At 36.9% G+C, this 24,483-nt stretch overlaps 1 protein-coding gene across 1 annotated transcript in view; it reads right to left on the bottom strand.

Annotated features, from left to right (window-relative positions):
• Nucleotides 1-5,671: 5,671 nt before the first annotated feature.
• Nucleotides 5,672-24,483, bottom strand: part of Fic (FIC domain protein adenylyltransferase) — a 103,996-nt gene continuing 85,184 nt past the window's right edge. The window contains exon 4 of the mRNA XM_067145499.2: nucleotides 5,672-12,651. Within this exon, the coding sequence (XP_067001600.1) occupies nucleotides 12,102-12,651 (550 nt within the window). The 3' untranslated portion in view covers nucleotides 5,672-12,101. The remainder of the gene's footprint in view (nucleotides 12,652-24,483) is intronic.

Here is a 24,483-nt window from a genome sequence, read left to right as displayed (position 1 = left end):
CAGTTGGGTCCCTAAATCTTTGCCATCTTTCCCTATAAGTATTTTTAATATGGATCAAATCTTTGAGGAGATCCGGCGTAGTGTCGTTTTGGGTGCCTTGGCGGTACTGAACCCGCGGCCGGATTGTATTAGTAGTCATTACCCGGCCAGGACCCGTTTCCAGTGTGGTCCGCGCATTTTGACGTCAGTCCAGAACATTATTATTATTATTATTAGTTCTGGACCCCACAGAAAGATGCAAGACCGCTACTTGACGGTAAATTACATCTGCTGCCATTATCATTGCTGACAATGTGACCAGCACCATTGTCGCGCGTAGGCAAGTGAGCGGGATTTCTGGCGATACGAATGATATACTCCCGTGTATTATTGACCTTATTATAAAGGTGAACGATTGCATGATCATTATAATTCCTGTCGTTTGTTTCAAATGTGTTTAAAATTTTATTTATATGCCAGGAGTATCTACTGTAATCTAACTTTAAGTTCTCCAAAGGAAAAGATTGCTCTTAAAAACGAACCCAGGAAAAATTAAAATTGTTCGGTTTATGATCAGAATAAGTACATTATGAACAGTAAAACCAATCGGCCTCAACTCCTTTTTCACTCCACGGCCGTTAAGTTGATTTACCCCCACACCCCAAAAAAGGCGGCGTGTTTCTTTATGTTCAAAGAAGATTCCAAATACCAATGTTGACGTCTGTTACCTTCAGCTTTGGAATATAAGTATCCCCATAAAACAATTCACTTTATTCACTTCCTTTCACACTCCCCCCTTTAATTGAATTTTCCGGCAAAAATACCTGTTTCTTTAACATTAAAGGATCTTCTAAATACGACTCTAACATCTTCAGCTTTTGAGATATTTGTCTTCATAAAAGGAATTCAAATCGTTTTCACCCCCGCCCTCAAGGTGATCTCCCCTAAAAACGCGTTTTTCTTTACTTTTAAAGCAGATTCCAAATACCAATTTTCACGTCTGCAAAATGTTTCCTTTTTTGAGATAATAGTACCTTCATACAAATAATTCAACCAATTTTTCAAATTCCCCCCTCTACGTGGATTTCCGAAAACAAAATACGTATTTCTTTATTTTGAAAGGAGATCCCTAGTACCAATTTCACGTCTGCAACATGTTCAGCTTTTGAGATATCCGTATCCTAATTAAAATAATTCAACCCCATTTTCAGTCACCTTTACCCCAGCCCCAGTGTTTTTTCCGAAAACAAAAAGTACACGTTTCTTTATTTTTAATAGAGATAAAAATACTATTTTTCACTTCTGTAACATGGACATTTTTGAGTTATGCTCTAGAATTGCTCATTTTAAAATATCACCCCCTTTTTAGTTCCCCTTAAGTGGAGTTTCCAAAAACAAATCACCTAAGTTTCTTTACTTTTACACGAGAAAACCAATTTTTACGTCTGTAACATTTTACGTTTCTGAGATACTGTAGATATAATCTTTCTAAAAATTCAACCCAATTTGCCACACCTGTTGAACCCCATTAATAGAATTTTCCCAAAAACAAAAAATACGTGTTTCTTTATTTTTAAAGGGATTCTAAATGCCAATTTTTTACATCTGTAAACTTTTGAAGTTTTGAGATATAGATACACTCATTTTAAAAATTCCCGCCCTCTTCACCTCCCCCCCCATTAATTGAATTTCCCGTAAACAAGATAATACGTGTCTCTCTATGTTTAAAGGAGATCCAAAATACCAATTTTCCGGTCTGTAGTATCTTCAGCTTTGAGATATAAGTATCATCAATGACAGCATTCAATAAATCTTTTCACCCCTTTTCAGCCCTCCTATTGGGATTTTCAGAAAACAAAATGTACATGTTTCCTTATTTTTAAAGGAGATCCTAAATACCAGTTTTACATCCGTAAACGTTTAAAGTTTTGAAATATAGATACACTCATTTTTAAAAATTCACCCTGAGCAAGCACCTACATTGTAATATAAATGTATCCTCAAAATTTCATTTCTTTATGTCCAGTAGTTTTCGCTCGGCGATGATGAATCAGTCAGTCAAAGACATGTTCTTTTATATATATGGATTTGATGGCAGACTGAAGGCTTGTGAATGTTATTTAAGAAGATATTGATCTGATACGACGAATATTTGAAAATAAGATTATTTAAGCGTCAAATAAGATATATTGTGCGAAATGTATGAAAGAATATGAAGAGATATAAGATGAAACGAGTTATGATGAAGATGATATGATGTTATATAAAGAAAATGGAGAATATATTGAAGGAATAAGTAATGCTATGACAAAATACGAGAGATAAATTATGTATTTGAAATGTTAGGAAAGAAATATTGACGCACAGTACGATCATACATGTTCATTCTGCAATGATAATGTATTGATCGAGAATCCATATCATATGTTAATGGTGACGTGGTAACATACATGAAGTGTTGTTATAGATTAAGATCATCAATAGGAATCCATTATAAGATTGATTAGTTATTCACTTGGGTATTGTTATCCTGACACTTCTACTTTGAATGCACATTCTTTTTTTTTTCAGAAAAATGATGGCATACGTAGGTTAACATGGATAATTATTACTATATTGTACAACAAATATAATTGAGAGTAGATATTACATAGTGTCTTCAAAAGATGACCTTCCCTACGCAAATACTTAGAGTAACTCGCACATTAGATCATTTATTAATATATTTGGGCATATTTGAGAATGTTATTACCTTGCTATTTTTGACTAATGATGATTTGCGTTTAAAGATCAATTAATATCAAACATGATGATGGTTAATGCAGTAATTTAATTTGAATAGAAACAGATTTGTGCTGTTGGTTAAGAAACTTACCATTTTCCGGAAGCTCATCTTGAAATGATAACAAACGAAAATATTAATATTTTCTGAACAAGCTTGTCCTAAGCAATAATCAACAAGAACTGATGTATAGAATGATCTTTCAAATCAATGTAACCAATAACTTCCCATGCTAAAAATGCACTTTATCATTTTCTTTATGAATGTTTGATTAAATATGAATAACTCATTGTTCAAGAAGCCTTTCTCGTGGACAGTCGAGATTTTCTTCTGATGACAAAGAGCACAGTTCTCCGCAAAACGTAAAGAATTTCACCTTATTTTCTTGACACGGGATAAGCCCAAAAGCCTGTATCATATCTATAAATATGGGCCGTGAAAGCATCAGTGGCAACAATAACTCATTTCAACTGTGACAACATGATCAAAGAAATTTATATAAGCTCAGATGACTAGTATATTCTAGAAGAACAAATATCAATTAATTTCCATGCTTAATTCCACAATTTATATTTTTTATCTACGTAGTTATTTCTCTAATAAATGTTAATAGTTAAGATGTATATGATGTGTTGTATGAAGTTTTCTGGTATAACGAAAGTCAACTTAGATTTAAATTGTTGAATTATCAGTTCTCTAGCAATTTAATGATACATCAGATGGAGACGTCCATCAATCTTGATGATAGAACTATTTAGCGTATCAGTGTTGTCTCGACCCCATGTTTATTTTTTTAATGAAGATCGAAATAATGAACTCGGAGATCCGGTTGGGATTTCTTTACATCAACTATCCAGAACGCAGGAAGGGCGTAACACATATATGAAATTTTTATTGCTTATACAACCAATATAAATACACATTATGGCATTTATTCAACGTCCCACGTCCAATAGAAATTTGTTCATACATATGCCAAAAAATATTCAAAAATTATTTTTTTTTCAATTTGAGACAGAAAAAAATGGGTTCAAGACACAAAACAAAGCATTAAACATGTGTATAAAGTTTCATTCATAAAGAATGTATAGTCTCTGAGGAAAGTGTATCTCAGAAATGGTAGTTTAACATTGTCGGTATAGGGAGTAAGTCTCCCCTTAAAGTGCCGGCCCCAGGTAACTGGAAAAAGTACAGAAGACAACATCACAATAGTTGAACCTGGTTTGCCCGAAACCACGTATTCATGGTACACTCGAGATGTGACCGAAGAAAAGCCCAGCAACTGCACATCAGAGAGGTCTGACGCCATCGCAATCTGGAGCCACATTTACAGTCACCGGACCGATCACAGCACCATTTTACCACAACGGCAGCTATCTCCAATTCAATTTCTCATCAGTGTATGTGACCTATAAACATAGTTCTTACCATCTATAGGTCATTCCATGTGAAGAATACAGCATTGCTCTTAAAACAACAAGTTTGCCATATCAAATGGTTCTGCGCACAGCAATACGGGAAAATGGTAGCAGATATATTGGTGAAACTCAGGAAGTAGTAGGAAGAAATTAAGCTGCAAATTATTTTTATGAACTCAAGGGAACAAGGTTTTTAGAGGGGACTCAGTTTGGTTTCACAACAATATGGCAAAACGGTCACACACAAATTTATGAAACTCAGTACTTAAGTTCAAAATAAAAGAAGGCGAAGATAAAATGCGCTTACGGAACAACGGTTAAATAACAAAACCAAGCACAGATAAATCATAACATTTCTGTATAAGTACAAGACCTGTTTTGATGTATCGCTGCACAACACAGCACGAACATCTTCAGTACAACTGCTATACAGTACGAGAATACTAGGGGGAAAAACACATACAGAGATGACATCTCTTCAACTGTGATAATCTGCCGGTGATGCACAGCGTAACAGATTACACATTACATGTACCAGAACTCGGAAGCAAAATTAAGGAAGGCAACAAAGGGATGGCTGTTCCTGCCATTGTGCCTTCTCCCTACGAATGCATTTATGAAATAGCGTGTGATAAGTAATTATTGTAATAACCACTAGCAAAAATATGCATCATCCCGTTTCTTCCTTTCATAGGGCCGGTTCTACCATCTGCCGGTAAAGTGGATGGCGGCTGCACGGAAGGTAAACTACCTGGAGGTGTAAATCGATTGGCACTTTGGCTTGCGTCCAACCAAGACCAACTACAATATATCAGATCTTAACCGACCTATCGAAACTGTCCATAATGGCGGCAGCTGGAGTGCTAGCATGTGTTTGTTTTGATTTGTGTAAGCCGTGTTGTTACCAAATATTTACGGAAATTTGAATATTATTAATCGTATATTACATTTATTTATAGTCTTAAGAAGGTTACAGATCATCTTTCAGTGTCATAAGAAGATATTTGTTCTCCAAGAGCGTATTTATTCCAACAATATCGGTGGTAAGGTTAATGTTTATTCTTGTGTTCTTCTCTGAAAGTTTTTTCTTCATTTTTAGTTACCTATGCAATATGTTTATAGTTTAACGTGCTGTATGCCTGGATGTAAGTATGAGCTTCAATATTCCCGTTTCCAAAGACCTAGTATTAAGACAAAATTGGGTTAAGAACATTCGTAAGGAAAACTTCGAACCGAATCATAGGACTAATAATGTTGTGTGGATTAATCATTTTACCATTTTTGAAATCAAATGTATTATCAGGGAGGACATTATATACCCAAAGAAGGTGGTGATCTAATTCGAGTGTCGCGCAAACTTCCGAAGTTTAAACTAATGATGCCTATCCTAACATTTGCCTTACCAGCCAAACCTTACTAAAAAGAACATTAAATCAGTCCCAGATATCATGACTAAAATTTATGATTTAGACACTAAATTATTCTTATATTTTTTATAGAAAATATAATTATGCCATCAATTCTGGTTAGTTTTAAGCTGACGAGTGCATTAGATGGTCAAGTGTATCATACAAATATAGCTTGTACCTACTCAACGATACAGGTGGATTTTGGAGGATTGAAATTTTGTTGGAGAATTTTTTTTTTTTTTTTTTTTTTGCGTGGTTTACATAATGGGCTGTGGTTAATAGTGGTGTTACATAGTATTTCATGTAAAGTTAATCATGTTCTTTGTTGACATCTATATATCGTATTTGCTGACCGGAGATTCATATGCGAAATACAAATTTATACTCTGTGTCTGTTTCAACCTGACGTTGATACAATAATTCTCCCTTCGTTATTTTCCCCTCTGAAATTTCATTTCGACTTACAATACGCTATAACGCTACTTTTGGTGTTTAATTATTCATATTTTGAGTTAGTGAGTTGGATTTCATGACGTTCGACTTGTGTTATTTTCTTTCGGTTCCCTCAACCTCTCATATCGCACACCGATGTCCGCCATGTTTATTCTGGATTACGGTCTGATGTAATTGTAGTTGGTCTTGGTCCAACCACCTCCGCGAAAGCGCTAGGTAGCTACCCGGAGCTAGACACCGATATAAGAAGTTGGCTAGACTAATTTTCAGCGACTTCTCGCTTTCAAGTGTGGTGCTATCTATCGTAGGATGCATGAAACTCAGTTCGATTGTCTTGCTTCCGTCTGCTGATTATCACCAAAAGGCCTAATAAGGGGAGTCTTTTAAGAGTTATGAACAACGATTTATGTCGAGCTTTCGTGATTTTAATCTATGATCTTCAATATTAATACCTAATTGGGATTAACATCTCAATTAAATTTTCTTACGCCAGTTATAACCTGTCATGTAAGGCAGCGTTTTTGGAAAGTTTTCTCGTCGTAGATTGGTCAAGTCGCTCGCTCCGTAATAGAAGCACAGTAGAGACAATACGCGACACTTACGGATTTAGCCTTGTTAAAATGGGAGACAATTCGACGGTGGCGCTCCTAGTGACATGACCTGAAAAGTCACGCTAAATTCAAATATCAATGGAAATGTATATACGAAAATGGATAAATAACGTCTAGAAAGAATTATTGAGATATTAACTTCGAAGTTGCTAAAGCAATTCTGGATAAATGAAGAATTATTTAAAAGATTATTATTTAAAGACTGAAGTTAGACGTATAAACAAGATGTGAAATTGCTTGATCTTTCATTTATGCATTACTTTTTTTGCTTTACCATTCGTCCCTGAACTTTTACGGTTAGATTTGTCTTTTTTCTCATTTAAAAAACATTCTATCATCACATTAAGACACTTGTCATTAAAAATATCGGCACATTCCTTACACACATGATGCAATGAAATAACATTTAAAAGCTGGACAATTTTCCTCTTAACATGAAGCCTACTAACAGAAAGGAAATCTATAAAATCCCGGCTTTAATCTGAGAAGAGGGATAAAAGAAAGAAAAGTATGAAAATGTTGTCGATAGTGATACTTTGAGGAATATTTACGTATAATTAGAGTAAAAATATAACACACCTTTGGCTGTATAGTCGAGGATTTCTAAAGTCGCTGGCCTGGAAATGATCTGAATAGATCTTATAATTCTTATATAAGCGTAACGTCCCTTCTTTCTTGTACAGCGCGCGGCTGTGAGCTTGCATTCGGGAGATAGTAGGTTCGAATCCCACTATCGGCAGCCCTGAAGATGGTTTTCCGTGGTTTCCCATTTTCACGCCAGGCAAATGCTGGGGCTGTACCTTAATTAAGGCCACGGCCGCTTCCTTCCAACTCCTAGGCCTTTCCTATCCCATCGTCGCCATAAGACCTATCTGTATCGGTGCGACGTAAAGCCCCTAGCAAAAAAAAAAAAAAACTTTCTTGTACACCTTATCCAAATCACTTCTGTGACATTTCAAAACCCACAGATCACACCTACAACACCACATCGGTATTGAAGATTAACTGCTGCACTATACAATAAAATATGCGTATTATATTTTAAGCCAGTTAAAATATGGGTCGAGCAGGTCAGAAGATTATGAAGTACTATAAAAATCTCTTTGTCACTGGAGGAATACGTATGCAAACACAATATTACTTACATTTTCTTGTCACGAGGGAGGCGAAAGAAAGACCGCGCATTCTTCTCTACTGCATAGCTATTGCAGCCAAACACAACACATACCTTTCTCCTCATGTTCAGAGGAGATATCAAGGAATGACACACGCTACTATTTAATTATGTCAACTCACTGAAAACGCATAAATAACACCAAAACCTTTACACACAAATACACGTGCTCTTATGACAGAATCAGTAGTTCTCAGGTCTACCCACTAGAGAGCTCTAATAGCTGTCCCTCAATATCTCGCTGAGTGTCGCGTATTGTCTCTACTGTATTTGATAGAAGGTACGCAGGTTTTCATTGTATTGCTAATTTACATTTTAAAATGTATTTTCGTTCCCTGCCGTTGTTCTGAACTCTCTTTCCTGCGCTTCCATATACGTATACACATACACATCTTCTTTACGAACTTATTGCCTTTGAGCATTCTATCTGCAGGCTTCTGTGAATTAATTATCTCTATGATGCTCTATTTGCAACTAGTTCCGTGACCTCGTTTAGTTCCACATCCTTCCATTTATTGATAAAGCATTTCATACTAATGTTTAACTTTATGAAGATAAAGTTTGAAGTTACTGTAAATGTAAAGAACTAATCGAGATAAATATACATTCATAGGAAGAGGAATTTGGGAATGGAATAGTTCCCAATTTCTTCGAAATAATTTAAAAGAAGACTATGTAAACAACTAATAGGGAATCTGCTACCTGGGCGACGGTCCTATGTCTATTAATCATAACATCACTTTCTATAAGTAGCATACATACAAAGCAATTTCCTAGTAGACATAATATTGTGATTAAATATTTCAATGAAATATATTATTAACAAAAGAACGTATGAAAAGAGGCATACAGATTAACACAACGCTAATAGTGGAAATAAAAAAGATTCGTCATAATAAAGACTCGAATCGGCATACCTCGTATTACGAAATGAGCGTGTTAGCCATTACGCTATGAGAACGCTTGAGGTAGTTAGGATACATAAATTAACTTATACCTCGTGTCTGAAAACTGAAAAGTAGAAAATTAAAGCCCATTTGAAATGATTTCCAAATAGATTTTGATTTTATATCCTTTTAGTTTCTTTACGAAAGCTTGGCTTATAAAATGTGTTCCCTACGCTACCGATGCGAGAGACTGGTGTGACCGTTGTAACTCAAGGGAAGCATTAATGTTCAACATCCTGCAATACAATATCGGCCACTGTAACAGTATCATGCTTTTTTCAGTACACTAAGCTAATTTAAGTTGTATGTGATCAGAAATACAGCTAATAATGTTCAACTCTCAAAACTTGCCCGGCAGGTAAAGTCTTATAGGGCCTCGAAGTGGCCGATAAATTACGTGCTGGGTAACTACGATTTATGCTGCCGATAGCGCTACCTGGGGTGGTCGAGCGGAAACATCCTTTTACGCGGAGGGCAAGTTACACGCTACTTTACCAGTAGGTGGTAGAACCGGCCCATAATACAATATAAAGTACAGTACATTATAATATTCCTTAATCATGAAGAATTAAGGCTGTCTTAACAGAGGGTGTGTTTACACCTTGTAGGTCCATAAGAGCAATACTGTTTTCTTAACATGGAATGATCTATAGAGCTTCTTCCACAGCCTCATCAATAAGATTGGGATTATACCAGATTTTTGGGTAGACGTTAGAATCACACACATTATGTTGTATAACCTGACCGCCCTCTCTGCACTTTAAAGTTCCTGTTTGGTGAAAGTATTCTGATGCCATACTTTTCATTTTGAGGTCATACGATCCACTTAACTTTTTGCACAAATAGATAACTAAGCCATTCTGTCTTTATAATAGCATGAAATTCTGTTTTGTTCCTTTTCACTAAAATAAAAACTCTTTCCATTGGAGAGTTTTCTAATAAATCAACAAAACAGCCAACAACAACTTGCTTAGTGAAAGATACTTCTTATTTTTTATTTTTAAGTTTCAGTGATCAGTGAAATTTCAAACCAAATTCTGCTAACACTTCAATTCCTGTCAAAGGAAAAAAATCTATTGAATAAGTAAGATAATTTCTTTTTCTAAGGATTCAACTTTCTCTGTTCATTTCCCAATATCCACTTCTTTACTTTTGTTCGGTGCATAACATCCCTTAGGCAGGTACTACATGTACTCTCAATATAATATGATCATACATGCTGTTAAGTCGATTTGAAATACAATGGAGTCATGAAAGATAAATCTTCAATTTGAATGGTCCACAGTGGGCAACTAGCATGCATTCAACAGTTGTGCTATAGTTCAGATCCCTGCCAACAGAAAAAGAATGGCCGAGGTTAACAGCTCAATTGAGAGAGAATCAGATGCGACATCTGAAAGTTGTGAATTCAGTTTCAACTGGTGTCTGGTTAGCCACTTTTGATTTGTACTTAACATGTACTACATGTGCTCGACACAACCTAATAAGCTGGAAGTCTAATTGTTCTCAATTTATTTGACTAATAAAACATGACATATAGTGGCAAATTGTTGTCCATTAAACGTAACATATTTTATTATATGGGTTTGAACCTGCAATCTTCATATCTGGAGGCCGATACTCTACCACTAATCCACAGAGAGAGTTTTAAGACATGATCACAAACATGTAGTAATAATAAGACTTTAGAAGGGTTTCTTATAGGTACTTCTATCTTGTAAACAACCACAGATAATTACAGGAGTATAGTCTCCGAAGTTTTAATTTGACGCAATTTAGGCTGTCTGCATGCCAATTTTGTCATTCCGTTTTACTCTACCAGACAGCAGAGAAAGCACAACTGAGCTGGGTGATCTATTGCAGAGTTTAATTCTGTGAGTTAAGCACCAAATGTATCACTAGAGATCTTTTACATGCCAACATTCTTATGACATGGAGTGTCGAAACAGACTTTATGTGCCTTTCAAAAGTCCATTACCTGTGCTGGGTTTGAACCTGCAATCTTGGGATCTAGAGGCCGATACTCTACCACTAATCCAGAGAGGGAGTTATTATTACTACATGTTTGTGATCATGTCTTATAAGACTTTAGAAGGAATTCTTATAGGTACTTTTATCTTGTAAACAACCACAGATAACTACAGGAGTATAGTAAAAAAAAAAGGATTAAATAGTGAAGGTTGATCACAGGAGTAAATGTGTTAAGGCTGCATGCTAAAAAATAGAGAAAATATTACGTAATCCCAAAACTTTCAGTCAAGTAACTTGAGTACAGAAATGGAATGAATGATACAGAGGGATTCAACGGATAGGTTAATCACAGTTTGCTTACAAACAATACAACAGAAGAGGTCCATGATTTAAATGCTTAATGCTTAAGTTTCTTTTCAACCAAACATTTCAAGACTGAAACTTAATATGATACAAAAGTCAAGGTTAGAGAAATAAAGCTCAAGGACGCAAAGTGCAATGGGCCTTGGATTAATTTCATACTCGGATATCAAAATGCAAGTATCCACAATTCATTGCTGTTACAGGTCTAAAAACATTAGATTTGTCGATATATTCAAGTGATTGTTCCTTGGTACATTATTACTGAGATAAATTTTCTGTGTAAATTCATAGTCAATTTATCCAATTTAAAAAAATGTAGAAGAAGTCAGAGAAACTTTAAAATCAGGGATATATATGCAAGATGTTGTTGTAACTGTCAAGAGCGTTGAAGATTCCTGCAAATACGACATTAGCTAAGGCAGAGTATCGTTCTCTGACCGTATAGTACATACTATAAAGGAAGAATTATTTTCAAAATCTACAAACCATAACCGTGTCTTAAAATCCACCCTAAACATGTCTTAAATTCCAATATAGGAAACTTCTGAGGGAAATGTTGCTTTAAAAAATATGATCCTTAACAATAAATAGTTGAATATTAACTCTCAGCAAAGTACAAATTTCTCAAAAAAAAAAAAAAATTAAAAAATACTGTACTGAAACACAGTGAAATAAAATATTAATTCATGGGATTTAACACCTGAAAATCTCAGGAAACCACAAACTGTGATGTGCATCATGTGAGCAAACTTCAAAGTATTGAGTAAACAACATAACTGTTTAAAAACTCAGTAACAGTATACATTTTTAAAATCAATAAAGTGCAGTTCAACAAAATCTGATAGCTCAAAATGCATACGAAAAAGCGTAAATGCTATAAATAGGATGAGAACAAAGCACTTCTGTAAGAATCCATTGTTTTAAGAATATCTGTATGTAAAACACTGCCTGCAGTGTTTGAAAGACCAATAAATAATAAATTGAACATCTAAGATTATTCTTCTATATCACCGCCTCCATTGTCAACAATTATAGTCCGTGATGCTTTCTTTTGTTCTAATGCTGGTAGTTCTGCTGCATATTCACTTGTGGCCCACAAAAACAGATCAAGTGTCTGTTCAGTGCATTCAGCTATAAATCTCACAAAAGGCCGGATATCTCCCTGATTAGCAAGTTCTAAGTATTCATAATATTTATGCCTATCTTGTTTAAGAATAATAACAGGTGGGAAACCAGCCTGCATCAAGATAGTGTTCATAAGTAGTCTTGATGTTCGACCATTACCGTCACTAAACGGGTGAATATGAACCAGTTTGTAATGAGCTAACGCAGCATAGCGAATGGGATGCATGCGAGCAGCTCTTTCCGAATTCAACCACTGGGCAAACTCCTCCATTAATACTTGGATTTCATGAGGTCCTGGGGGAATGTGGCCTCCCACATATACCTGCGTGCGGCGAAAGGTTCCGCTTTCTACAGGATCAACAAATCCCATCACCCGTTTGTGTATTTCCAAAATGTCTTTCACTGAGATTCCACCCAACCTGCAACAAAAATAATATTAAAATTAGCAATTAGCAATTGACCTTGCAAGCAGCCTGCACGTGTTCGATCTGGCAAACATCAGTTGCCAGTCTGAATCTCAGCTGTTAACATGGCGAGACAGTTATCATTGCAACACCGTATTTTTGTACGTAAAAGTTCTGGTTTCATCATAATTCTCACTAATGAAGTCCCTCATTATGATAGGAAGATGGGTGTTTGGTGTGCTGTTAGCTTTCTTCCTTTTTTTTTTTTTTTTTGAGACAACAGTAAATGCAGAGAGGTACCAAGACGACTTTTTGATGCCGTTCTTCCATCAGTTAATGGAAGAAGAAAAATCACATGGGTGGTTTCAACAAGATTCAGCCCCTGCCCATACAGCAGAAGATTCCCTTTTTACAATCACAGAAGTGTTTGCAAAAAGGGTGATCAATGCTAGTCTATTCCCCCTTCGCTCTCCAGATCTAACAGTGTGTAATTTTTACTTGTGTGTTAAACTGAAAGAAAAAGTGTATCAAGCAAATCCTGACACATTGGAGGAACTGAAAGAAAATATTACAAATGAAATCAGAAACATTGCAGTGCCACTTTTAAGAAAGACTCTTCAAATTCACTAGCAACTTGACAGAGCAGAAATTTGTAGAGAAAATTAACAGAATTTAATGAAAATTGTTGTATGTCGGAAATAAGGCACTACAGGCTATAAATAATTTTATTCATGCTGGATGAAATATTAGTTTAGGAGAAGGCTTAAAATTTAATTCTTAAATATCTATGTTATCAGTGGTCCAATCGATAAATACAACACAAGTTATAGGGTACAATTTTCAATCATCTATGTCTAATACAGTTTTAGTGTACCGGATATTATAACAGAGATATTCCTAATTTAGTCCTTTGTTGCCTAGTCCATGTTCAAGATCACTGACATGGAAAAATTATTCAATTGTCTTAACTGGCGATGGTGGTGGTTTTTGTTGTGATTTTCTTGTCGTGATCCTAAGGATTTCGGCAGGCTGGGGACTTGGGAACATATAGTCAGATTGGCAAATAAGTTTGAATATCACTTATATTCTAAAATTCTTGAAATTATACACATATATACATTTACATATACAATTCTGACACCAATCAACTTTTAAATCTCTCTCAGATCTTGCTGTGAGTCTTTGAGTCTTTATATTACACACAAGAATACATAATCACTGGTTGAATATTTAACTACGGGATGGATCTGAACCCCGTGCGGCTGAAGTCTTCTTTCTTCTGCACTGAAGTCTCTGGAACCCGTTACTTCGTCAGCTATGCGAAATCTTCTCAATGAGAACAACTGCTGGTTTATTATTATTATTATTATTATTATACTTCAACACCTAACTGACTACTGGTGTGGAAAACACCTGTGATCGTTCACTAACGAATCACACTCGGTCCAAGAGCCTATTATCCCTCTGACTTGCTATTATTTTACTGCGTACTCGCGGCTCTACTCAAAGTCTACCAGCACTCTAACAGTTCTCCCTGGCCGTTTATCTGTTCACTCGGTGACAGGGCCTCCGGCCTTAACAGTCTAATGGCCTACAGTCAAAAGCCGACAGTCAAGAGCCGATCGTCAAAAAGCCTCCCGTCAAAGGCTGAGAGTCAAAAAGCCCTGTTGTTTACAAGTCATGAGTTCTCTTCCTTCGAGAACACTCAACCTGACTAAGATATCACTGCCACTAGTCACTTGTACACGTCACAGCATCACTGCTCTTTGATTGGTTCCGAGTATGGAATTTCCCTGTCACGTTGCACTCGAAAAGCTCAGAAGCTGTTCCTATGTCTTTTACACGTGACATCGCACATTTACAGAAGAAATGCGTATTTAGCTTATATAAGTATCTTTTGAAATGTTGAGTCACAAGTCGTCTTACAAGTTCCTATACCTCATAGAATGTTCTATTTCTTTCACTGGAATATTCTGTCATTCCTGTTATTATTATAATTACTATTATTTATGAATTATAATTATAAACATATACAGACTCTCCTGTAATTTTCCTTCATGTATACATGTGTTCATATACCTGACATTTTTCATATCACAGGCTTTATACCCTGGAGGTTGCGGACTCGAATCTCGTTAGAGTCCGTTCACTCACTCTGTTATATGCGAAAGGCGCGCCGCGAACTGCCATTCACAACAGTCTTCAGGTGATAAACCGCGAGGGCATCAGCCCGTATTGGAAAGGAAAACCGTTAAGATGACTACCCAAATGAGAAACAATTTTGGGAAGGAACATCATGATAGGAGAAAGAAGAACTTCCTTTCCTTTGGATGCCATAACATCACAGAGTTAGAAGAAATCCTACAATATTGAAAGCCCTAAAACTGATTAACAATAATATTATACCGACTATTGTTTGTTGTAATGTTCTTTGTCTCTTCTGCTGCCACTCATTTCCAACAGATGGCATTACTGCTACATGAATAGCCTGCCTGAATATTGGAGGGAAGTAGCTCGGAAGTTAGATAACTCTTTCTTAGCATGCCATTTCTCTGATTCATACATGTTTTGATAACTGCTGGTACATACACACTGGTCCATCATAGTATTCCAGCTATCTGATACCTTCCATGATGGACTGATAGGAATGGGGAGCATGTCCACTTTAACAGAAAATGATAGAGCAATGATCACCACCGCCCGTGGCCAGGTCATTTCAGCTCTGGAACTTGGCATTGTTAGAAATAGGGTTGGCTACTGAATGTATGATTAAAAGCAGTGCATCGATTCATTCAACTGTCCGAGTGAATCGAATCACAGCAACGGCAAGCTTATGGCACACAATTCAGCTGACTCGCAGCAGACAGTGCTGTGTGGAGTACTTACAGATCAGTGAGACACAAAACAAACACGGTTCATTGTCAGAACACTAGATATTTGTGGGAAGCCGAACTTCCGCTGCGAGCGAGACATAAAGAGCTATAGCTCACTGAATGAATCTTACACTATAACGGACTCTTGCTTTCAGCTCATTTGAAAATAATAACCACTAGCATTAGCTGTCCTCTCCTTACAGGAAGGAATAATGAATACTTGAATTTATTCGCAGTGTTAAAAAGGTACCGGTAGTCAAAACATAATTCGAAAGTAGCTAGTAACTAGGTAGGCTATTAGGCTATTATATTTATTAGTTTAATAAATCTTAATATTATAACTTTGTTGACAATGGACGACTAATTCAACTTAGCTCTCTATCCTATCTTATGAGTCCTGCTCATGTTTTATATTGGGAAGAACTGCTAAGTATTCTCTCAGTTCGTATGTACACATCATTGCACAAGACTTCAATCATCAAACCACGAGTTCACTGGTGTACATGAATAGTAAGTAAGTGAGCCGCTGACACAATAACTTAACTAAAAAATGTTGAATCAGAAAACCATCTATGAATACAGTGAAATTTCCAAGTTCTTTGACATCATTTAAGAAAAAGACTAGGCAAAGAATTGATGGGAAATTTTCCACCTGGGCGACAGCCCTAAATGCAGATCATTGATGATCGTGTGTACAGATATTATTTTTTTCAACTAATTCTATATACTTAGTTAATGAAGTTGTCATTATGGGGAAAGGCTTTATAACATCAAAACTTCATGTGAAGATGTGGCTACAGGAGAAACCTGCCAAGACAACTACTGGAGTTTCCTTAAACACTGTTAGTAGGACCCAACATACAAGATGATTTGTTTTTCATTGTAATTAGATTCAGGACACTTACGTGATCACTGCTGATATATTGAAGATGTACCGCCAGGTTCTCATCCACCCAGAAGATTACGATCTACAATATATTTTGTGGCAAAACTTCCTGACGAGCTGCTACGTCATTATCAACTACTTACTGTGACTTATGGTACGGTTCCACCATAATTTCTTGCAACAAGATATCTCACTCGACTATGAAGAAGCCCATGAAGAAGCACCAATTCTCAGCATGCTGCTAACAAGTAAGATAATAAACCGAGATATGTGTGCTGATGATGAACTCACAGGAACAGACTATTTAGTTGAAGCACAAGGGTTGCAAAGGGATTTAATACATATCTTCAGAGTGGAGGATTCATGTCGCCCAAGTGGTGTTCTAATCATTCTTCACTTTTTCAGGATGTTCCTGAACACAAAAGAGAGACTCAACTTCCCTGCAGGTTTGTTCATGACGGAACAAAGACACTGGGACTTTTTTGGCATCCGTTGCAGGATACATTTCAATTTGATATAAATGTTAAGTCACATACAGGCAATATAACAGAGAGAAAGCCTCTTGCTATAATTGCCTTAATTTATGATCCACTTGGCTTAATCTCTGCAGTTATAATGTCGTACAAAATATTCATGCAACAATTATGGCTTCTTAAACTTGACTGAGACAAAGAATTTCCAGAAGTGCTCCATGATAAATGGCAAGTTTTGTACCGTCAGCTATCACTGTTGAATCAAATATCACTTCCTAGGTTTATTAAGGTTAATGGTAAAATAAACAAAGTACAGCTCCAAGGAATGTCAGATGCCTCAGAGAAAGGTTTGCTGTGTGTCTATATTTATGATGTGAAAATGGTAAGGGAGAAGTTACTTCACATTTGATGTGTTCTAAATTGAGGGTAGCTCCAGACAGGTGTAGATGAAATTCCCACAAAACTCATTAAAAAATATGCTCCTTACCTGGTACAGCCTTTAACTTATCTCATCAATGAATAATTTTCTAGTGGTCAGTTTCCTAATCTCCTAAAAATAGCTAAAGTTATCCCAGTCAAAAGTGGAAACTTACAAGATTTACATAATTACAGACCAATATCAATACTTACTGTTATTTCAAAAATATTTAAATGTGCTATGAAAGATCGGCTTACTAAATTTTTAATCAAATATAATTTGTTAAATAATGCACAACACAGGTTCAGAGCTGGCAGAAGTACTTTGCTTTATCACATTTTACACAGATGGTCGTAAATGCTATTGATAATGACGAAACTGTGATAGGACTATTTCTTGACCTTTCAAAGGCATTGATACTGTTGATCATGAAATATTGTTGCACAAATTATAGTTAAAGGAATTGTTAACAACTGGTTTAGATCATACCTGCATAAACAATCCCAGTTTGTTGAAATTAACACATTGTAACAGTAAAGGCCATAATGAGACATATCACTCAAGGTATTCTGCAGGGTAGTATTTTGGGGCCTGTTCTTTTCTTGATCTATGTGAATGATCTCTTCCTCACAACAATCAAGTAGAAACCGCAGTTCTGTATGCTGATGATACAAACATAATTATTAATAATCCTGACCCTGTGTCTATAGAAACTGCAGCAAATACAGTCCTGTCTAGGTTAGAATCATGGTTCAGAAAAACAAATTAACACTGAACCTAAAAAAGTCTCAATACATGGAATTCAGGACGTCTAACTACCATGACAAAACTGAAAAAAAAAAACACCTTATATTAAATGCAAATGCAATTGAAAATACGTCGACCATAACATTTTTAGGTGTCCATATAGGGAAGTCTCTGAGTTTTGCCTTAAGGATTTTGTCTAATAGTTGTAGTGAAGAATATGTTAGAATAGCATATTTTGGATATTTCCATTCAGTCATCACTTATGCTATTGGTCTCTGGGGCTGCTACAAATCAAATGATGTTATTTTTCGAATACAGAAATGAGCTATCTGAATTATATCGAGACGTAACAGGTTACATCATCGCAGACCATTATTTAAGAGACTAACGATATTCCCAGTACCAAGCATATACATAATGCAATGCATTCTACATGTGAAAAAATAATGATCACTTCACAATGAATTTTGACAATCACAATTACCAAATGCGAACAAGAAATAATATTTTTATCGAGCACAAGAGTAAAACCATTGCCTTGAGGCATGTAGACTCTGTTGGAATCAGACTGTATAATAAGCTTCCAAGTAAGATTAAAGATATTAGTCGCGTCAGTTCATTTACTGCAGCTTTTAAAATCTCGTGCTGAGTAGCTGCTTATATAGTACAGAAGAATACATGATGAAATGCTGGTAATGATGCTATTACTTATTAACTTGTAAACGTTCTTAATATCCAGTATATAGTCTTAAAAGTATGTTGATGTCACATTGATTAGGTACGTATTATTAACACCACACTCATAGATTTTTATTTTAGCTTGTAAATACTGGTTATTAATATTATTTATTATTTTTTAAAATTAAGATTTAACTAAACTAATTGTGCAGCATGAGCACAACAGACTAATGTATGCGGGACCTCAATTAATTCATTTTTGTGTATTATATACAATTTATTTCAAACATGCTACCAGAAACTATACATACATACACACACTATATAACTCATTACCAAAGAATCTAACAGCTCAGTATCATTCATACTTATATCGTTTCCCAGAAACCTGTTTATCATTCTAAAAGTTTCCCAAGTAATACATTAATCAAATATCACTGAAACAATGTCCCGGCTCTGTAGCTAACTGGTTAGCATGCTGGCTTTTGGTCCAAGGGTCCTAGGTTTGATTCCCGGCTGAATCGAGCATTTTAACCTTCACTGGTTAATGCACGTGCATGTATTTGTGTCATCTTCAACATTCAATTTCATTCTAGAAAGCACCTCATCCCCATAGATACACAGGTAGCTCATGGGCACTAGGCCTTTCCAGAGGCCACATGCCAAAATTATTATTGCATTTATAAGTACCATTCCTTGAACCTGAGGCACAGTCAAAATTCCACCCTTTTAATTTTGTTTCGGGCAACTTGGGGAACATTCATCTGAATTTGTGATAATAGGGCATCTAAAATAAAGGGAGTCCTTTCTTCTTTCATGACTCCCCCTTGTCTTATTCTTCAAGCGATCACTCCTTTATGACTTTTTCTTATTTTTTATAAATATCTTCACAATTTTCGTTGTCGATATGGACTGATATACACACGGTATTACACCTTAAGATATTCATGACAAAAACCATTGCCAGTTAACACGATTAAACAGTATTTCCAGGTTAGCAAAGCTCGGTGTTGATATGGCTAAGTAATAAAATTCTAAATTCATGAATTCTATTATCATAGTCAGTACAGTAAAACAGTGTAAGACGTAAATGATCGGAAATTGTAATCTCTACAACTTCTGTTATGTAGTACTTTCTGATAATAATAATGTTATTTGTTTTACGTCCCACTAACTACTCTTTTACGGTTTTCGGATACGCCGAGGTGCCGGAATTTAGTCCCGCAGGAGTTCTTTTACGTGCCAGTACATCTACCGATACGAGGCTGACATATTTGAGCACCTTCAAATACCACCGGACTGAGCCAGGATCGAACCTGCCAAGTTGGGGTCAGAAGGCCAACGCCTTAACCGTCTGAGCCACTCAGCCCGGCACTTTCTGATAGGACCAATAAAATAAGTATTTAAAAATAAATTTTATGCACCTTCCCCTAAACTACCATTTCCCTCAGTGTAAATAAAATTATTTAAAGCCCAGATTATAGAGCCTCATTCCCCGACTTTACATACTGATTTTCATTAAATTCTCTTCAGCTATTTTCTCGTGATGCCCGTACATACATACATACAGACATGACAGAAAATTAAAAAACTACATTTCCTTGTTACTGTGGACATAAAAGATACAAAAATACCATTCTTTTTAAATTCTGAGCAATGTACAGACAAAATTCTTATAATATACACTGACTGACAGAGCAAATGCAACACCAAGAAGGAGTGGTCAGAACTTTATGCCAATTGTAGGGTAGACTGACGTCACTGAGGTATGCTCATGATGTGAAATGCGCCGCTGTGCTGAGCACGTAGCGAACGATAAATGGGACACGGCGCTGGCGAATGGCCCACTTCGTACCGTGATTTCTCAGCCGACAGTCATTGTAGAACATGTTGTTGTGTGCCACAGGACACGTGTATAGCTAAGAATGCCAGGCCACCGTCAACGGAGGCATTTCCAGCAGACAGACGACTTTACGAGGGGTATGGTGATCGGGCTGAGAAGGGCAGGTTGGTCGCTTCGTCAAATCGCAGCCGATACCCATAGGGATGTGTCCACGGTGCAGCGCCTATGGCGAAGATGGTTGGCGCAGGGACATGTGGCACGTGCGAGGGGTCCAGGCGCAGCCCGAGTGACGTCAGCACGCGAGGATCGGCGCATCCGCCGCCAAGCGGTGGCAGCCCCGCACGCCACGTCAACCGCCATTCTTCAGCATGTGCAAGACACCCTGGCTGTTCCAATATCGACCAGAACAATTTCCCGTCGATTGGTTGAAGGAGGCCTGCACTCCCGGCGTCCGCTCAGAAGACTAACATTGACTCCACAGCATAGACGTGCACGCCTGGCATGGTGCCGGGCTAGAGCGACTTGGATGAGGGAATGGCAGAACGTCGTGTTCTCCGATGAGTCACGCTTCTGTTCTGTCAGTGATAGTCACCGCAGACGAGTGTGGCGTCGGCGTGGAGAAAGGTCAAATCCGGCAGTAACTGTGGAGCGCCCTACCGCTAGACAAGGCGGCATCATGGTTTGGGGCGCTATTGCGTATGATTCCACGTCACCTCTAGTGCGTATTCAAGGCACGTTAAATGCCCACCGCTACGTGCAGCATGTGCTGCGGCCGGTGGCACTCCCGTACCTTCAGGGGCTGCCCAATGCTCTGTTTCAGCAGGATAATGCCCGCCCACACACTGCTCGTATCTCCCAACAGGCTCTACGAGGTGTACAGATGCTTCCGTGGCCAGCGTACTCTCCGGATCTCACCAATCGAACACGTGTGGGATCTCATTGGACGCCGTTTGCAAACTCTGCCCCAGCCTTGTACGGACGACCAACTGTGGCAAATGGTTGACAGAGAATGGAGAACCATCCCTCAGGACACCATCCGCACTCTTATTGACTCTGTACCTCGATGTGTTTCTGCGTGCATCGCCGCTCGCGGTGGTCCTACATCCTACTGAATCGATGCTGTGCGCATTGTGTAACCTGCATATCGGTTTGTAATAAACATCAATTATTCGTCCGTGCCGTCTCTGTTTTTCCCCCAACTTTCATCCCTTTCGAACCACTCCTTCTTGGTGTTGCATTTGCTCTGTCAGTCAGTGTATATAGGCCTACTGTATATACAGGAAGGACAGAGATCTGGTGTATCCTACCACCTGTTAGAAGTACTGCCTTATGAACTGTCAATGAGAATGGAACATGGAATTTTGATGATGCTTGCTGCATGTTGTTTTAAGGGGCCTAACATCGAAGGTCATCGGCCCGAGCATGGAATTTTATACACAATTGTACACAAGGAAGAAAAACAAATATACTACATACAAACTACTATAAAAACTAACAATAACAGTTAATAATAAATAATACATACACATATTAACTAAAAATAATAATAATAATAATAATTTACTTTACATTTTATGGCCTACATTTGACCACTCTAGTCAGTTATACAAAGGATTTCCTGATTTCGTAACAGCCCAATTTTTTTCATTCTGAGATGCTGCCTTCCTTTGTTCTGTTGAAAATGATGATGATATAATAATAATAATAATAATAATAATAATAGTAATAATAATAATAATAATAATAATAATAATAATAATAATAATAATAATAATAATAATAATAATAATAATAATAATAATAATAGTACCGGGAGGTACACCTCAACGCCGCACATTTGAAATCAGCGCCTTAATAAACTCCTCTATTGATCAAAAGGTGAAATTGATACCACATGAAGTTGGAACTTTAATCAGAAGATGTCACCACTGAAGTATTAAGTAATGTTTTGTTGTGAAGTTTCCTAAACTGACTGAATTTCTCCTTGTTTTGTTTTGCTATACATCAAGAAGTTTGGACATTTTTCCACAGATGACACTACCAAAAAACTATGATCATGCACCCTTGTGCAAGGTGAAAGAACTTATAATTTAAAGAAGTTTTGTATTTCTAGGTTGTCCATAACTGATTCTATGTTCATTTATTTTTGGATTGGCAACACTTCCTTTTCTTTCCGCCAGTTTTGAATCGGACCAATCATAAATTTTGGTAATTAATTTTCAACCAATCCCGCATTTCTTGTTCACTTTGAATCTGCCAATAAAAATTAAGAGGGTGTGCCCTGATTGGTCTTGAATGATCTCGAACCTTCCCTGAGGGTTTATAAACTGCGGCTTTTCACGCTTCCTTGTCGATGGATCACCGTCTGTATAAGTGTGTGTGTTAAGGCAGGAGGCGGAGCCGCCTCTTTCTTCGATCAGCAGAACATCTATAAGGTAAACTTTATCTTTCTTGCTACCTCCGCAGTTTTATTCAAGGGGAAGGTCCAACCTTTTAAATGTAATCATACCTTTCTAAAATGTAAACTTTCTTTTGGCTAATGTAAAAATTTCATAAAATCTTTAACTGTAAATCGGGGATAGAGAGTGAGTTACCCTCTCAAGCTCCCCTTCATCTTGATTTGAGGTGTCTGCGATTTAGCAACCTTTCTTCTGTAATGTATTACAGTTATTTCCATCCGTGCCACCTCAAACAGCTTGGGATTAGCCCCTGTTTCATCGGCCGAGAGCCCTGTAGGTTTTAATTTTTCATCATCTGGGAGCGCAGTGTACGCCTCCATTCAGTTTGTGTTCGGGCCGTTTATTAAACCTGTTCTTTTTCGCAAAGGCTCCTGTAGGTTGGGTACTAGATACCCCTGTGTGAAAACCAATTCAAATTGTAAATTGTGGCACGAGAGGCTAGAGATTGTAAATTTTGATGCCTTGAGTGGGCAGTAAAAAACTGAGAGCCTGTTAGCTCTTTTTCAGAGTTTTGTAAGAGTAATGAGTGCCTCCGGAAGACTAGATATTGTATTTTGGAAGCAAGTGCTCTTGAATTAGGGGATTTCTGCCCTTAACTAAACAATACCATCTTTAATTTGTAAATTTGTATCTTAGGAGCTTGTAGCCCAGAATTGCTAAGGTCTAAATTTTGAATTTTTCAATTTTTGAAATTGTCATTGTACTTGATGTTTCACTGTTATGTTCATTCAGTAAACAATTGTTAATTTTGAAGTTCTAAAAGAAATATAACCTTTTACAATTTTAATTCAATTCTTGATATTCTAGATAGATCCATTCAAGCCAGCACCTTCTTTCACCATCTCTGCGTTCCACACAAATCCCGGAATAATAATAATAATAATAATAATAATAATAATAATAATAATAATAATAATAATAATAATCACACTCACAGCGTAGGCTTCTGAGCGACATGAAGTTCCTGTGCCAATCTCACAATCCTCTTCCATTTTTTCGATTTTGAACCCGCTCTTCCCAGTTATCAATTTGGAGGGTCCGGTATACCTTGCTGATCTCCTTCTTCCAGGTGCTTCGGGGTCTTCCTGAAGGTCTTTTCCCATTAAGAGATCCCTTATATAGATCTACTGATGCTCTGTTATCCTGCATCCTCAGTACATATCCAGCCCAGCGCAGTCTGTTGGGTTCTATCACACCATTATAGTGTGTTGTTGAAAGAGGGTGTAAATCTCATAATTAGATCTTTTCTGCCAGCTTTGAGAGATAGGACTGAACCATGGGCCAAATATTTTTCCATAAACTTTATTCTCAAAGACTTGCAACTGCTGCTGCTCTTTCTTGGTTATACTCCATGTCTCAGAACCATACAGAAGTACTGGTCAAATGATTGTATTGTAGATAATCATTTTTGCATTCCTTGTTAAAAACTTGGGAGCCTAATATAGGGCTCGTAGAGTAAAATGCCTTATT

Source organism: Anabrus simplex, chromosome 4 (assembly GCF_040414725.1).
Source record: "Anabrus simplex isolate iqAnaSimp1 chromosome 4, ASM4041472v1, whole genome shotgun sequence".
In the NCBI taxonomy this organism is placed as follows: Eukaryota; Metazoa; Arthropoda; class Insecta; order Orthoptera; family Tettigoniidae; genus Anabrus; species Anabrus simplex.
Note: the sequence above shows the minus strand (reverse complement) of the source record. Positions and strands in the feature narration are given on the sequence as shown.